This window comes from Condylura cristata, unplaced genomic scaffold (genome assembly GCF_000260355.1).
Source record: "Condylura cristata isolate star-nosed mole 26May11 unplaced genomic scaffold, ConCri1.0 scaffold00003, whole genome shotgun sequence".
NCBI classification, from domain to species: Eukaryota; Metazoa; Chordata; class Mammalia; order Eulipotyphla; family Talpidae; genus Condylura; species Condylura cristata.
The window spans coordinates 71752446-71767838 of NW_004567104.1; the positions used below are offsets into that span (position 1 = coordinate 71752446).

The 15393-nt window shown below is 44.7% G+C and overlaps 2 protein-coding genes across 4 annotated transcripts in view; one reads left to right on the top strand and one right to left on the bottom strand.

Moving 5' to 3' along the window:
* The window catches only part of SOD1 (superoxide dismutase 1, soluble), a 7208-nt gene extending 442 nt beyond the window's left edge, over window positions 1-6766 (top strand). The window contains exons 2-5 of the mRNA XM_004675345.2: window positions 3026-3119; window positions 4702-4771; window positions 5535-5652; window positions 6564-6766. Coding sequence (XP_004675402.1) covers window positions 3026-3119; window positions 4702-4771; window positions 5535-5652; window positions 6564-6671 — 390 coding nt within the window. The 3' untranslated portion in view covers window positions 6672-6766. The remainder of the gene's footprint in view (window positions 1-3025; window positions 3120-4701; window positions 4772-5534; window positions 5653-6563) is intronic.
* Window positions 6767-8891: 2125 nt separating this feature from the next.
* The window catches only part of SCAF4 (SR-related CTD-associated factor 4), a 53555-nt gene continuing 47053 nt past the window's right edge, over window positions 8892-15393 (bottom strand). For all 3 annotated transcript variants that reach the window (XM_012733895.1, XM_012733897.1, XM_012733891.1), the window contains exon 20: window positions 8892-10186. In XM_012733895.1, the coding sequence (XP_012589349.1) occupies window positions 9252-10186 (935 nt within the window). In that variant the 3' untranslated portion in view covers window positions 8892-9251. The remainder of the gene's footprint in view (window positions 10187-15393) is intronic.

Below are 15393 nucleotides of genomic sequence, written 5' to 3' on the forward strand. Positions count from 1 at the left end.
GCGAGCCCGGCGGCGGCCCTGGGGCCTCGGCGCTGACTGGGCGTTTCGAAGAGGCCGGCGCCTCCCTGCGCGGTCATTTGTGGGTGCGCTGGAGCCGGCCGGCGTCGTTGCGCAGTCCGCCGTCAGGCAGAGGGGCGCCTGGGTGCCCTGGCAGCCTGCAGCCCTTTGGGCTTTGCAGCCCCGGACCAGCAGGCCGCATGCTGCCCGGGCCCCGCGTTTGTCTAGCTCTGCACCTTGTATGTCCACGTTTAGGTGTAAAGGATCGTGGTGAAATATCAGGCGACACAGACCGCCCGTGGCCCTTTACAGAAACGTTAGCCGCCTCCTGCTCGCGGTCACGGTCAGGTTGTAAAAAAGATGATGGCCTCGGGCACGGCTCCGAAAGCCAGAGAGCTAACACACCCTCTTATTAGGAGGGTTTCCAGAACAGCAGTTTTTTCCATTTTGGGTTCGTTTCCTTTTGCGAAAAGTCAATTTTTTATCCCTAAGCCCAGGTTCCTGGCTTCGCCGACTGTTCAGGGATTTGCCCAAGCCGAGTCTTACCTAGCCGCGGCCACACTGCTGCGCGCTAGACTCTTTTGGGGACCTTAACAGAAAATACAGGCCCCCGACTCCAGACCAGTTTATATCAGAGTCTGTCAGGGTGTAGCCTGAGCGTGCCTGTATTCTGGTATCCACTGTGTATCTAATAATCCGTGAGAATTGAGAACAGTTTCTGGAGGGTAGTGGACTGGGGTTTGTTTGCATGAAGTGGTCATTTAACTCTCTTCGGAGAGCATAAAGTGAGTTGGAATTACTCCAAGCATAGGCCATATTAGCGAGATGGTCAAAGACATCCTAGTAAAAGTACATACTTGCTCATAGTACTGCTGGATGCAGTTTTGCAAGGATGGTGTTTGTAACAAAACTGTCCAGTCTTTGTGAGATTGCCCACCGGTGGCTCTTTATGTTGTGCTTCAGGGAGCTCTTTTCTCTGGCTGCAGAGAAGCTCAGTGGTTTTCAGAAACCAGGCTCTGAACCCGACTGCCCTGTGTGCCCTCATTTTATTGCCAAACTTCGTTTTGTTGGTGCTCTTTGGACCTGATGAAGGCCTTTGGTAGTGAAGCTTTCAAGCGCTGCAGGGATCAGACATTAGCTGACAATAAACTGTATTGGGCCTTTTGGGCACTTAAAATTGTAGATTAGTTTCCAGTTTTTAAAAAGTGGGCCATTTCTCCAAACTCTAAGCTTCTCTCACAGTATTTGGAGATCTGGCCCTCGCCTAAATTAGCTTTGACGGTGCTGCACTGGACGGTGCGTGCCCCTGGCCTGTCCCGAGCCTGTGAGATGACAGCACAGGCGTGGCTGGGCTGCTTGTCTGCTCCGTGCATTTTTTCCTTTTGCTCTTGACAACACTGTGTGTTTGGGGGACAACACTTCAAGGTTATATTTGGAAGAATCATGATATGTTTTTCAAAAAAAATATATATATTTTTTCAACAGAAAGGGCAACACTGGAGCAGTGGTACCTATCCAGGGACTGTCACATCTCCAAGCTAACACCTCTTGTAACTGCTTACACTTAAAAACAAACCAGGCTATTGATGAAATCAGAGGCACCATTTCTGCATCACTGTGTAGTGTGGTTGCTGTGTCTGTTTTAGCTCCTGAGATCTAGTAGCAGTGATGGTTTCTGAAGGGAGCCACGCAGTATCATGACCTCTCACTGTTGCTGGAATGTCTGTGATTGACTTCACCTTTTTTAAAAAAGATTTATTTATTTGTGCATACAAAACTAGGGTAAAGCCAGAGGTGCAGGGCCGGTGAGAGGATTCACCAGGGACAGAGTGGGGAGCAGGACAGGCAGATCAACGAAGTACACTGCTGAGGGGAGCAGTGGACGAGAGAGGAGAGGTCTGCCGCGCCATGTGGGTCACTTCTGGGGCGGGGATCGAACCAGCACTGAAGCAGCTGCTGCTAGCTTGCAGTGCTGTGTGTTATCCCGCTGCACCACCAGGGAGGACCCTTTTTTTTAAAAGATTTTTTATTGTCTTTACTAGATTACTTTTTTTTTTTTTAAAGATTTATTTATTTATTTGTGCATACAGAACTGGGGTACAGGCCAGAGGCTTAGGGGCGGTGAGAGGCTTCACCAGAGACAGAGTGGGGAGCAGGACAGGCAGAATGACAAAGTACACTGCTGAGGGAAGCAGCGGGCGGGTCAGGAGAGGTCTGGCTCGCCATGTGGTCTCCTCCGGGGCAGGCGGCAGGCGGGAATCGAACTCATGCGGAAGTGGCTTCAGATTCTCAGTGCTGTGCTTTAACCCGCTGCGCCACCAGGGAGGGCCTTTACTAGATTACTTTTAAAAACTCCAGAAACAGAACCTCTGGTTAGACTAGAATTAGCCCCCAGGGCAGTGGGATAGGATATTTTCTGACTATGAATCAAAAATATCAGCTGGTAACTGATAAAACACCCTTCCACTGGAGGGTAGGGAATTAGCATGGACACTTCAGGGTGCATTTTTCTTTATGGCAAACCTGCATGTTTGCTATGTGAAGAGAGTTTATAGGAAGAAAGTGAGGTGTGAAGTGTGATGTGCTAGCATCTGGGTTAAAAACTGCTCTGTTCACATACACTGTGCCTGTGCAGTGGGAGCACACAGATTCTGCCCAGAAGTGTGTACAGACTTGCCGGTGCTCACTGCACATTCATCACAGGAGCCGTCGCTGGGCGGGAGCACACCTGTCCGTACGCCCTGCTCTGCTAGCCCTGGCTCGGTGCTTTTCCTGTGCGGTTCTGTTTAACTGAGGCTGGGGTGCAGGGCTCCTAGGCTTGCATGTGGGAGCACATCGCCCCGCCCTCGTGTTGGGGTGCAGACAGCCTGCTGATCGTTCACTGGTATGAAGTGGTGTGCCTGAGATTTGGACACAGAAGTTTTGTTTACCAAATCCGTGTTCTTTCCAATGAATGGTAAAGATTCTCCTCTTTGCTCTGTTCAGAAGCTCTTGTGCTCTCACTTATTGCACTTTTCTTTGAATAAAGGCGAATGGCCTGGTGGAGGTCTCGGGAACCATTTCGGGACTGACTGAAGGCGAACATGGATTCCACGTGCATCAGTTTGGAGATAACACGCAAGGTGGGTATTGCTCTATCAGGGACCCTGCCTACGAACCCAGTAAGGTACACAGGTGTGAAGACAGTTACCCCCACATTAAACAAAAAGTCAAGTTAATAGAACTGCCGTGAACCACAAACCTGGCTTTTCACTGCAGAGTGAAAGGAATGGGAAGGATTGGGGTTTTTCATGTGTGATGGCGTGATCACCTAGTGTCAGGTATTTTTTTTTTTTTAAGATTATTTATGTATGCATACAATACTGGGGTACAGGCCAGAGGTGCAGGGGTGGTGAGAGGATTCACCAGAGGCAGAATGGGGAGCAGAAGGGGCATATCGATGAAGTACTGAGGGGACAAGCAGGGAGACAGGAGGTTTGCTGCCCCATGTGGGTCAGCTCTCTGCTTGGGGATCGAACTCACACTGAGGAGGCTGTGGCCAGCTTTAACTGGTTGCTCCACGAGGGAGGGCCCCATGGGTGTTTTTCAAATAAAACTGTAGGGAACAAAGAATTAAGCTACTTTCTTCCCCTCTGTAGTGGTCCCAGGGGGCTGTGAGCTGGGGTACAGAGGTGCGAGTTTCCACAGGGGCTACATTTCTCTGCATCATCCTGAAGGAACAACTGTGCACTTCCACCTCAAGGTTCTTTGTGGGACAGAAGAAAGACAAGACTGAGGGAGACTTAAACACTGTGCTTTGGTTGAACTCCATTGTCACTATGCGGGATTAGAAGCAAGTTGAAGAATATGGGGTTAAACTGCAGTGGGTGACCTGTGGCCGCATTGCGTGATGACAGTGTTTGGGTTTTTCATGACAGTTGACTGGGACTTGTTTCAGTGTTCCATAGCCGGGTTCCTGTTGTAAGTACCCATGGCCGGGTTGATCTATTGCAATAATTACCTAAATTCCTCAGGTTGCCCAGGGTTGCTCCTCTTATGGGAGGACCATTGCTCTGTGGCTTTGACTTATGGGGCTGCTTCCCATCTTCTCCCTGGCAGGGGTGTGTGTGGCTGGGTAACAGCTGTAAACAGTGGAAACTTTCCATCAGTGGCTGAACAAAAGACAGCTCTGAAAGAACCGGCTTTGTTGTGGCCAGGTCCTGTGGGAAGAGTGCTTCCTGGAGCACGGAGCACTGACCACCCAGCTGGGGCAGTGAGGGCCGGGGCTGGAACAGAGGGGGCCGTTTCCTACCCTGTGTGCACCCAGTCAAGGCCCAGACAGGAGGTTGCCTGCTAGTGTTTCTAGCGAGGTGTTCTCTGTAGTTTGGTTACTGTCTTCTGTGAACAGGAATCGTCACATGACACTAATTAGCAGGGAACGTGCGGCAGGGCAAGTCCCCGCCCTCTGGTCTTACAGGGCCCTTGAAGAAACCCAAGCCTGGAGAAGTGTTGACTTTGCCAGTGTCATGCATGGTTAGAACTTGTCCCTAGTCCTTGCCCGTTTCATTTGTACTGAGGTGCTGCCGCCTGCTTGCTTTGTATTACCGGGCAGCATGATGTCGGTTGGCAGTTTCTCCATTTGACGTTTCACCAAAGGCCAGTTTCCTTTTAGAATTTAATTTGAAATTTTGATTCATAATTTAGCTACTTCTTTTTGATTAATAGGCTGTACCAGTGCAGGTCCTCACTTTAATCCTCATTCCAAAAAGCATGGTGGTCCAAAGGATCCAGAGAGGTGAGTGACAGCCTGCTCAGCTCCCCCTGAAGTGATGGCAGTGGCTCTGGGGGTCACTGCACTGCACACCTAAGAATTGCACGGTGGGAGAATCGGGTGTCCTGCCCCACCTCTGTGCTTGAAGTGTTGCCCCTCAATCCCCTCCCCTGCCCCCAAGTGCTCATGGCTAAGGAATTGACAAATGGGGACACTGAATTAAGCTGTTTGCTTTTGTAACCTTTATTGACTATAGGATTAATACAAGTGCCGAAGGGAACCTGTACAGGACATGTCAGGAATAAGAGTGCTCACAAAATAAACCATTGGGAAACATAGGAAGATTTGTAGATCATTTGATAGCGACAGTTCTGTGGGACTCCATTTGTATATGTGTTCAGTCTTTCAGAAAAATATTAAGCACAAGATTCATTCGTCTTAACAGAGGCCTAAGGCCTAGCTTTCTTAGCCAGGCCGGAAGTGAACAGGATAACCGGTCACTGAGCCTTTTACCCTTTGGTGCTGTTCGCCCCCGGAGTGGGTGGTCTGCCCTTGCCACAGCTCCCCTGCTCCCTGCTGATGGCTGGAAGCCTGTGAAGAGCTGGGTCTAGAATGTCTAGTTAAGTTTTCAGGATTTGTCCACCTGGAAAAGTGGGTCCTGTCGGTGAGTGCTGTATTCGTCTCATAGCCCACCCTGTCTGACAGTTTGTCACTTAGCTCCTGAAGTCTCTTGAGGTTACGTGAGGTGGAGCTCAGTCCTAATTCCTCTGATGCTTTTTTGTGTAAGGCATGTTGGAGACCTGGGCAACGTGACAGCCGGCAAGGACGGCACGGCCAAGGTGTTTATCCAGGACTCCATGATCTCGCTCTCGGGGGAGCATTCCATCATTGGCCGCACGATGGTGGTAAGTTTTTCTGGAAAAACTTGCATAAATTTCTTGTCTCAGTCCTTGCTGTTTCATGATTGTCCAGGTTTCTCAGGATCCACTTATGTTGTACTTTCCGTTCCGCGCAGAAGCGATTATTTTATTGGATGATGACAGTGAAGATGAATGAATGATGTGGGTCCCTTAGGAACACTGTTCTAAGCTGCACAGTAACAAATCATACTACATTGGATCATTTTAGATCCGCATGGTAGAAAAAACGTGTAGTCTTTATCTCGTTTTAGAACAGGTATCCCCCATGTCATTCAACAGGATATTTTGAAGTCTGAAGTCTGGCACAGACCTTATTAATTCATTCACATCTGCAGGTTAATCTTATGTTTGCTTCAGCTTGGAGCTGTACCTGATGGCGCAGAATGCTAGTAACGTGGGCTTTCGCCTACCTCAGAGGACAGTTAATAGTCAGCTGTCGCTTTCAGATGACCCTTCGTCTTACTTTTCTTCAGCCAGTCATGGAGCAGAAAAACTTTATCAGTGTTTGCAGAGCAAAACTGAAACTTAAAGAATTTAGGTATTTCTAGATACCTATTATCTATAGCTTGTATCACTTCCCCAAAGCAACTTAACTATATGAGTCTTTTGTAACGAGGTCACTGACATTCCCACAGATGAAGACCAGCAGCTGCTGGCCTGCCAGTTTATAATATTTCACTGAGAGGTGCCAGTGAAATACCTGGTGTTTAAAGGTGATTTATGGTTTTGCATCAAGAAAATCAAGTGGTTTCTCATTTTTCTACTGAATATTAGTACATTTCCTGGTAGACTTACTCTAACATGTCATCTTAAATGGCTAAGTCATTTGGGTGTTGTTGGGAAGAGGGGGTCATACTGGATGCCCCTAAGTTGTATGTTCTTACCATTTCTTAAAGGTCCATGAAAAGCAAGATGACTTGGGCAAAGGTGGCAACGAAGAAAGTACAAAGACGGGAAATGCTGGAAGTCGGTTGGCTTGTGGTGTCATTGGCATCACACAGTAAACATTCCCTGGGATGTGGTCTGTGTCCTGTAACTCACGTTCTCTCGCTAGCTGTAGAAATTTAACTTGATAAACATTAAACATTGTAAACTTAAAGGTGATTTGTGTGACTTTTAATTGCTATGTGTTTCAGTGATCTCTGTACTTTCCCAGACTTAAATCACCTACTGTCCGTATTAATCTCAATTTGAGTTTCTTCAGTTCTCGTTAAGGCCTGCGATAAACATGTCCCTGTATGGGACTGTACCTTGAACCTATTAAAATAATAAACTACCTATAGTCATAGAGCTTGAATGGAACAGATATGGAGTTACTTTGATAGGTACTAGCTATCAAGAAGCTCTCATTTGAAAGTGTCTTAAATGAGAATCAAAATGTTTTAAAATTTTAGCAGCTAATCTTATAGCTAAGACAAACAGGATCTTGCCTGCTTAGCTACTTCACAGCATTTTGGTTCAGGAAGTACCTACGTTTCCTACTTTTAAAAGTAGATGTCATATTTGAGAGCCCACTGGTTAACTTATAAGTTGTGAATAGCAGGTTAGGTTGAGGATGGTTAAGATACCTACCTGTGGAAATGGCACATACTCCACTTTGGTGGCCCTATCACCTTTCGTTTGTAATCTATTAGAAGCTGGCACAACCTTTCAGACTAGCCCATTCAAAGAATACAACATGTGAATGGAACTGAGGAAATGTTTGTGGGTTGTTGATAAGAATTTATGCTCCCAATCACTGAATTCAGTTCTAGTTTTCTTAATGTAAATACGTACTTCGGTAACAGAATGCTCTCACATGAAATATTAAGCTAACTCAGGGTTGGCTGTGTGGATTACAATTTATTGAAAATTGTAGGATTTTTTCTGCTAGAAATCTGAAATAGACTACATTTCTGATCATATAAATATATGATGTACTTAAATATAGAAGATTATTTAGGAAAGAAAAGACAATTTGCAGTGTTTTTAAAATTGGCGATAAAGAACAATATGCTCACAAGTGGTTAAAACCACTGTCAGGTGGAGAATTTAAACAGTATTTAACAGATTCCACTGATGTACAGTTGGTCACATATGCAGGTGATTCATAGGAACTCCCATGACCTTAAAAGCTGCAAGTGTAATCACTGCCTCTTAGTACTTTGGGGGTTTTGTGCTGGGCAAAATACTTTTAATTAGAAATGGGGGCTGCACTCTGAACACTAAATCTTATATTTTAACAGAAGCAGCTTCAATTAGGACTTTTATGTTTTATCATTCACGTCTGCAGACATGAAACAGGATTTTATCTCCTGAAGGCAGGAACACAAACATTTCCTAAAACATACTCTCCCCTGGCAAAGATCTTGCAGCAGCATGCTATTTCAAACCAAAGCGGTAAAGCAGCTTCACCTGGGGATGAGGTAAAGAAAAGGCCAAATACTCAGCACAACGAAGCTAGGGCAGTTAACAAAAAACGTTCCAGAAGGGTATGAATACTCGGCATTAGTAACAGCAGTTCTCTTCCTTGGCACTGGGCACACAGCTTCGTGTAAGTGCTTTCCTATTTTAGATACAAGTTTGGCTTCAGATGTCTCCATGTAGTAACCTACACCTAATTTTCCTAATCACTCCAACAATTTTAAGCAAAAGATTAGGTAGTTTATACGTGGCAAATAGTTGTCTACCTTTGCCCAGCGGGGAGCTTAGAAGAGTCAAGATGGGCAACAGGCAAGGCTGACAGGAAGCAACAGGTTGCATTAAGTCCTTAAAACATACAAGACAAAAAGAGCTTTCAGATTGCAAATGTTAACCTCAGTTTCTTTTACCCTTTTGAAAACTGAATTTGACAGAACAATCTTTTCTCAGTAACACCCAGGCAATCAGATGATTTATAGCACAGTGGGAAAGGTGGGGGATCCCATTTCCCCCCAGCAAAAATTCCTCTTTACAAAATTAGGATACATTTACCACAAAGCCAAAGGCAGGGGGAAAAAAAAAACTTGATTCAACTGCAAAACAAGTTTTTCAATTACAGTAAATGACTAACCTTTACCATATGATTGAAATGCTAAAAATCAAAGTATTACAAATGAAAGTGTTTGAGAATAACTACATAAAGATGTCTCTTTCCATCAAATAAACAAGTCTAATTTAGACTCCAGTATTAACAGTTCAAACTTTGATGGTGACCAATCCTTTTCCACCTTAATGCAGTGTAGGAAGAATAGCACACATTAAAGTTTGTTACGAAAATAGAGTTTATTAAAAACATCCCTATTGTTTTTGAGGAGCTTTCACCGTTACCTTGTCTTAAATTAAAAAAAAAAAAAAATAGAGAGCACTTCTAATTACGATTTGTAAACTTTTTAAAGTCAAAACTTTTAAAAAGTTACAGCAAAAAGGGTAATATTTATTCATATTTCGGTATTTTTTGTTATTTTGTGGCTATTTTTAAATAGAAGGGAAGCAATCAAATTGCTTACAATTCCCCACCAACTACCGTGGGGCTGGGATATAGCAGGAGCAAATATAATACAGCATCTGTACACCTCACGCGCTACACTCCAGAGTGTCACTGTCAATGTGGACAAATCCAGTCTCTAACGAGGAGCCTCTGCTGCTGAGCCAGAATCCTTTTCGGGTTCAACGGATGAGGTAGCCTCAGCAGGTAACTCTTCAGAAGGCTTTACAACTGCAGGCTCAGACTCGCCCTTATCAAGTTCTGAAACAGTGTCTACATTTCCCACTTGGCTAATGGGCGCTTCAACGGTTTTGTTACCACCTGCCCTGTCTGTCACCTCGGGCTTCTCCTTCCCTCGGTTTTCTTCCTTCTCTCTACGAGACTCTCTATCTCTAGAATCTCTCTCTCTGTCTCGATGCCCACTAGAGCGTCTATTTCTGTCTTCCAAGTCTCTGTGCCTGTCCCGGTCAGGGCTCCTTCTTCCCCACTCTCTCCTTTCACGGTTACTATTATCTCTATCATCGTTACGGTTCCCATACCGTTCCCGGTCATTTTCCACCCTATTTCCGAAGGATCTTCTTCCAAACCTTTCTTGGTCTCTACCTGAATTGAACTGCTGCCTGTTATCATTTCTAAACGGCTGTGGCGGCTGTTGAGTTGGTGGTGGCTGCTGAGCCGGCGGTGGCTGCTGTGGTTGCGGCTGTGGCGGTGGCGGCTGCTGCTGCTGCTGTGGTTGCTGCTGCCTTCCGTCTCTGTCTTCTGGGCCCCCTGGGCCTGGCCCCGGGCCTCCCAGCCCTGGCATTCCACCGGGCCTAACAAAGGGGCCGTGTGGTGGAAAGGGACCTTTCATTCCATGAGGGGGAGGCATTCCAAAGCCCCCCGGTCCTGGGGGGGGCCCTCTGTGCATCATATGTGGTGGCATGGGACGAGGCGGCATCAGAGGAAATCGCTGCAGGTGAGGTGGAGGCATGCCTGGAGGGCGCTGCAGTGGGATAAGACCAGGGCGGGCGCCGAGAAGACCAGTGGACGGTGCCTGGAGCCCAATTACAGGACCAGGTGCAACTCCTTGAGTACCTAAAAGGCAATACAAAACAAGTAAAACAAGATGAAAGATGCATCTACTTTCGGCTATTTCCTGAATGTGCAGCAAGATGACATTCCTTCCAGAATAGTCAATCCTCCTCTTGTTTGCCATTCTAAGTAGGAGAAAAACCAACATGAGGGCCCAAAAGTAATGTGTGGCAAATTCAAAGATTATGTACTATGGATATTATGTAAAGATACATATTAAGTTTATAGTAGTATGTAGGTAGAGGTCAAAGTCGTAATTTACTGACTTCAGGAAAGCCTATGTCACAATTTCCATAAGCCTTTATTAGTAGCAGTTTTACCACTCAAAAATACTCGACAATTGAGAAACAATATACTAAGTCCTAATGACATAGAGGACTGAAGGTTATCTCAGGTGTATTTTTAGAAAATTTTACACTCTAAGCTTTCACTCTGTACTAAAACAATTGGGTTAAAACTGACCCAAAACACCCAGTGAGGGAGGAAGGCCTAATGTTTGTCACTAAAATGCCTCACGCAGGCATTATGCGGGGAGCGCCACTGGAACAGAGACAGAGTGCCTCTTCACAGGTCCCGTTTCAAAGCACAGCAAGAGGAACTTGGCGCAAGCCCTCAAGGAGCTTCTATTCATTCTTCCAAAGGCAGCAATTCTGACAAAGTTGATGCTGCTTGAAATGACAGACCTCCTGGTCTTACTCCCCATCTACAGGCGGGTTGGCACATATTCTCATGTCAGAGTCATCACAAATTCAGCAACTTGTCACTTAACTGTATGGTAAAGAAGGAATCTGTGTTTCACCACTTAACAGAAAGGCACTGTCACCTCTCCATTTATTTCCTTATAAACAGAAGGCAAATGTTATGATCAATTGGCGTTACACTAGTAACAGAAAATGTTCTGTTCAACTTTTGCTCTTTATAACGTGTAGAGCAATACTATCCTCTCAGACTTAAATACTTAGTATGGATTCCAAAATGTATGCAAAACGGTTTATAAGTGGTTTATCATAAAGACTCACAGCTTTGCTATTTAAACATCTTTTTAAATGCTTCAAGAGAACAAATTTTTGTTTGGTGAAATATAATTTTAACATGCAATAATCTGGACAAGTGCCTCAGAAATGGGGTAGTGTCCTGCTGAGATTAAACAATGTAAAATATGTGTGAATTGGGGGTTTGACATAGTTAATGGTTGAAATTATTCTATTCAATTATTTTGACAGGTAATAAATATCTAAACTGAATAGTTGGCTTTGCAGAACTTTCCATTTCTGATTGTTAACATCTTATTGAGCCCATCTGGTCTCCCAATACCCAGTATAGCTGGGCACTCTTGATAGTTGGGAAAAATCTAACTATACTTACTTTCCTATGTCAGATCTAAAGTTGAGAAACACTATAGTTTCCACCACGAAAAACTGGGAATTATGGAATAGATGAATGTGGCAAAGGTCCTGTTCCTTTACAGGATCTTATTAGGGAAATTCCAACGATTGTTTACAGAACTACTTTATCTTGGACTGAAAGTCAGTGGCAACCCTTCTTAGAGTATTTACTGAGTATATACCACACATCAAGACAACAGAAGCACCTATGTCCTTGCTCTCACTTTTTAAAGAAACCGTGTCACCCCCAAGTGTGTAGACTTGTACCCCAGTTCTTGTATGCATAAATAAATTTTAAAAAATACCCATGTACTGTCACTTTAACAGAGGTATCATATACAGAAGCACTTGAACAAATCCAACTTTATCTTCCCTTCAGTTTTTACTCAAAGACTAGAAGGACCAGTGTTGTCTCTGTCATAGGGGCCAGTGTAGCACATTCAGTACTTATTTGTAGACTTAAGAGGCCAGTAGAAAAATTTAAATACTAGAAAAATGGAGAAGGGACTCAAAGTGCCTTATTCTAACAATTAAATTCAGATGAGTTTCTAAGATGAACCAGTGACTCTCTGCAGGGCAGTGAGAAGGCCCTACTCCTGAACTTCCCTCCATGAGTGGTGTCCTCAACCACCAACCTGGCAAGAGGTCACAGGCCACCTCCTCTCATCCAAAAGTAGATGGGCAGATTCTAAATCCTTGATCACACATGCATCTGAGGAGCCTGATTTCAGTTAGCACTCACAATGACAACATTTAAAATTAATCTTCTTATAAAAACATTGCCCAATTCATCTGTTCCATATATGTAGATATTTGTATTTGGGATTTGCTTTAAAACAACTCTCTCAAGTGGGCCTCCCTGGTAGTATAGGGGTTAAAGTCTCAGCACTAAAGCCTGAGTTCTATCCTGAACAGAGAACTACCCACATGGTGCAGTAGGCCTCTGCTCTCCTCAGATGATCCGGATGTTCTGCTCCCCTCTCTGGTGAATCCTCTCTCTGTCACACACACACACAACTACCCCCCATACTTCTGGCCTATAACCCACTTTGTATATACATAAGTAAATACTAAAAACCCTATACACTTCAACTCGTCCCTTGTTTCTTAGTTTCCTTTTAACTCTAGGAACCAACACTTTCTGGATTCCCATTGGACGAATCCAATAATCCCAAAGTTGGCCTGAGGTGGTGCAATTATGGATGATTGTTTTTCATTATCCTCAGTTGTTTTTAATATATACACAGTGAACATGTGTTACTTTTATGAGTGATACTAAAAAACATCAGGTGGCATAAGCCCCTGGTAGGCATGCAAGCTCAATCTTTTTTTGTAAGAAAGCTGACACCAACTGTATACAGATAGCGAGTTACCCAGGCCCAAAGCTCAAAGTGGTTATTCCTTTTATCTGTGTATGATGTGCAAGACCACTGAATGTGCTTCCGGGCTACAAAAATAAAATCCATCCACACACCTGGGCTTTACATTAACACTTGTGCTGGGAGCATAAAAATAAAAATCTCTTTACTTCAAACAGGACACAGCCCAGTAGAAACAAACATGGTAGGGTTGGCACAATGCTGGGATGGTGACCAAGGTGAGCACATACACTGATGCACAGAAACTGGAGGGGGCATCCCAGATGCGTCTCAAGGTAAGGACACACAGGCCAGTATGAGCTGGTCAAGACAGCTGGGGATTAAGAGGGGAGGGGTAGCAAAGTGAGCAGCAATGAGTGCTGGACTGAACTGTAGTAAAATGTCTTCTGAAGGAAACTAATGAGAGGAAAAACGACAGATGTTTACTACTGAGTCAGCGGCAAAGAATTTGTGACTACAAATAAACATCTGCTTAAAAAAAAAAAAAATCAACCAAGAAAACCACACAAACATCAGGTAGGTGAGGGTTTCCTGAGACTGCACCGGGGGTTGGAACAATTCAGAGGCCTTATAAATTATGAGGCGCATGGAGTTTGACTTAAAATTATTTCTACCAGGGATGATGCTATTTCCATTGTTGAACGGTCCTCATAGCAAGTAAGTTTCCAGAAAGCAAGGAGTGCAGGGTATTAGAGTGTAAGGTAGACTCATCCCAACAACCTAGGGGTCAGAGATGAAACTGAACTGAAAACTGGGCTAGAAATGATATTTCACTTAGTGGGCAGGACTGACAGAGCAAGTTTTCTTCTTTAAGTGACAGCAAATGGGGGCATCAATGCAATGCAAAATTTAGGAAGACCAGTCATTTTTGGAGACAAATTTCCCACTGCAATCTAACACGCAGAGGTGCCCAGCTACTCAAGGTGCAATGGGTTGCGACCCTACGCATACCTAGGCTAGGGGAGAGTAGTGCTAACAAGACCAAGGAGAAACAAAACATGAAGAGCTCAGTCCTGGGCGAAATGTCACTTAAGACTAAAAAATGCTCAAATTCTAAGGCAGTTGGAACAGCAGCAGCCCCAAATGTATTTCAAAGCACTATAACAAAAACAAAAACTCACAAGTTTAACTCAAAATAACCAAGACTTAGTTAACAGGGCATTTCCTAGGGTGCACAAAGTTGCATTATAACTAAAAAAGATGAAAAGGGGGTATCACTGCTGTGGAGACGCTTAGACTGTGTAAAACAGACTGCAGGTCTCTTAGGGGCTAAGGGGTGGGGAGCTTGTAGTCATGGCTGGAGTCCAGCCTCGACCTTGGACTCTCAAGACAGTGGCAAAGGGGCACAAAAGGCAGCTTTCTGCCAAGCACTGCAGGCCAAGGGAAGTCAGGGAGGCCAACTGTGTCACTGTAGGTCTCAGCTAAACACTGCAGGAGTGACCAGTTGAATCAGCTAGACACTTTCATAGAGGATATTAAACAGGACCTTTCAAGAAAAGGAAGGATGGACTATGTGAAGGCAGGGGTGGCTGGTATAGGGGGAGAGCAGGTCAAACAACACTGGCAAAGGCAGGTTAGTTGGAAAAGGTAGTTCCACCTCTTCTCCAATGATCCTGTCTTCCATTCTACCACAGCCAGAGCCTCTAAAAGCCCTGGACCTTTCATCACAAGTAACTCTCATCCTTGAATTCATTTTGAAGTGTCCCCTCCAACCCCTCATCCCAGACTCTTCAACCCCACTGGGGTCATTCCCCAAAGCCCTTCATGTTTTTGTTCTTCCTTACCTGCCTTGGAGTCCATGGTCTCCCTCACCAGTTACCCAGAAATATCTCAACATTGGCTTTAAATCCACATCTTCCACCTAACTTACAGCTAAACAGAGCTAGCGCTCACTGTACCCCCAAAGCACTGACTGGTCTCATTTTAACTCTGGCCAACAATTCTCCCCTAGTCAATTCACATACTTCTGTCCCTAGATGGCTGTTCTATAAGATGTTCATGTTTCCCCTTAACATTTTCTCTACTTTTGTTTAGTTGTTTTCTAACAACTTCAGTGAGACCAAATTCATGTAGCTTACAACTCAGGCATGTAAAATGTGTAACTCAATGGACTTCTGTATGCTGAGTTGGGCATCCATTACAGTTAAAGTTATAACATTTACACCCTCCCTGGTGGCACAAAGGGGTTAGAGTGCAGCACTATGAAGAAGATAGCCACAGCCGCTTCAGCGCAAAGTTCAATCCCTGGCCAGAGAGGTGATCCACAGGGTGTTCGCAGACATATCCTGTCTCGCCTGCTGCTCCCCTCAGCAGTGTGCTTCCTCCATCTGCCTGTTCTGTTCCCTACTCTTTGGTGGATTCTCTCACCATCCCTGCATCTATGGCCTGTACTCCTGTTCTGTATGCATAAATCAATCTTTAAAAAAAAAAAAAATATATATATATA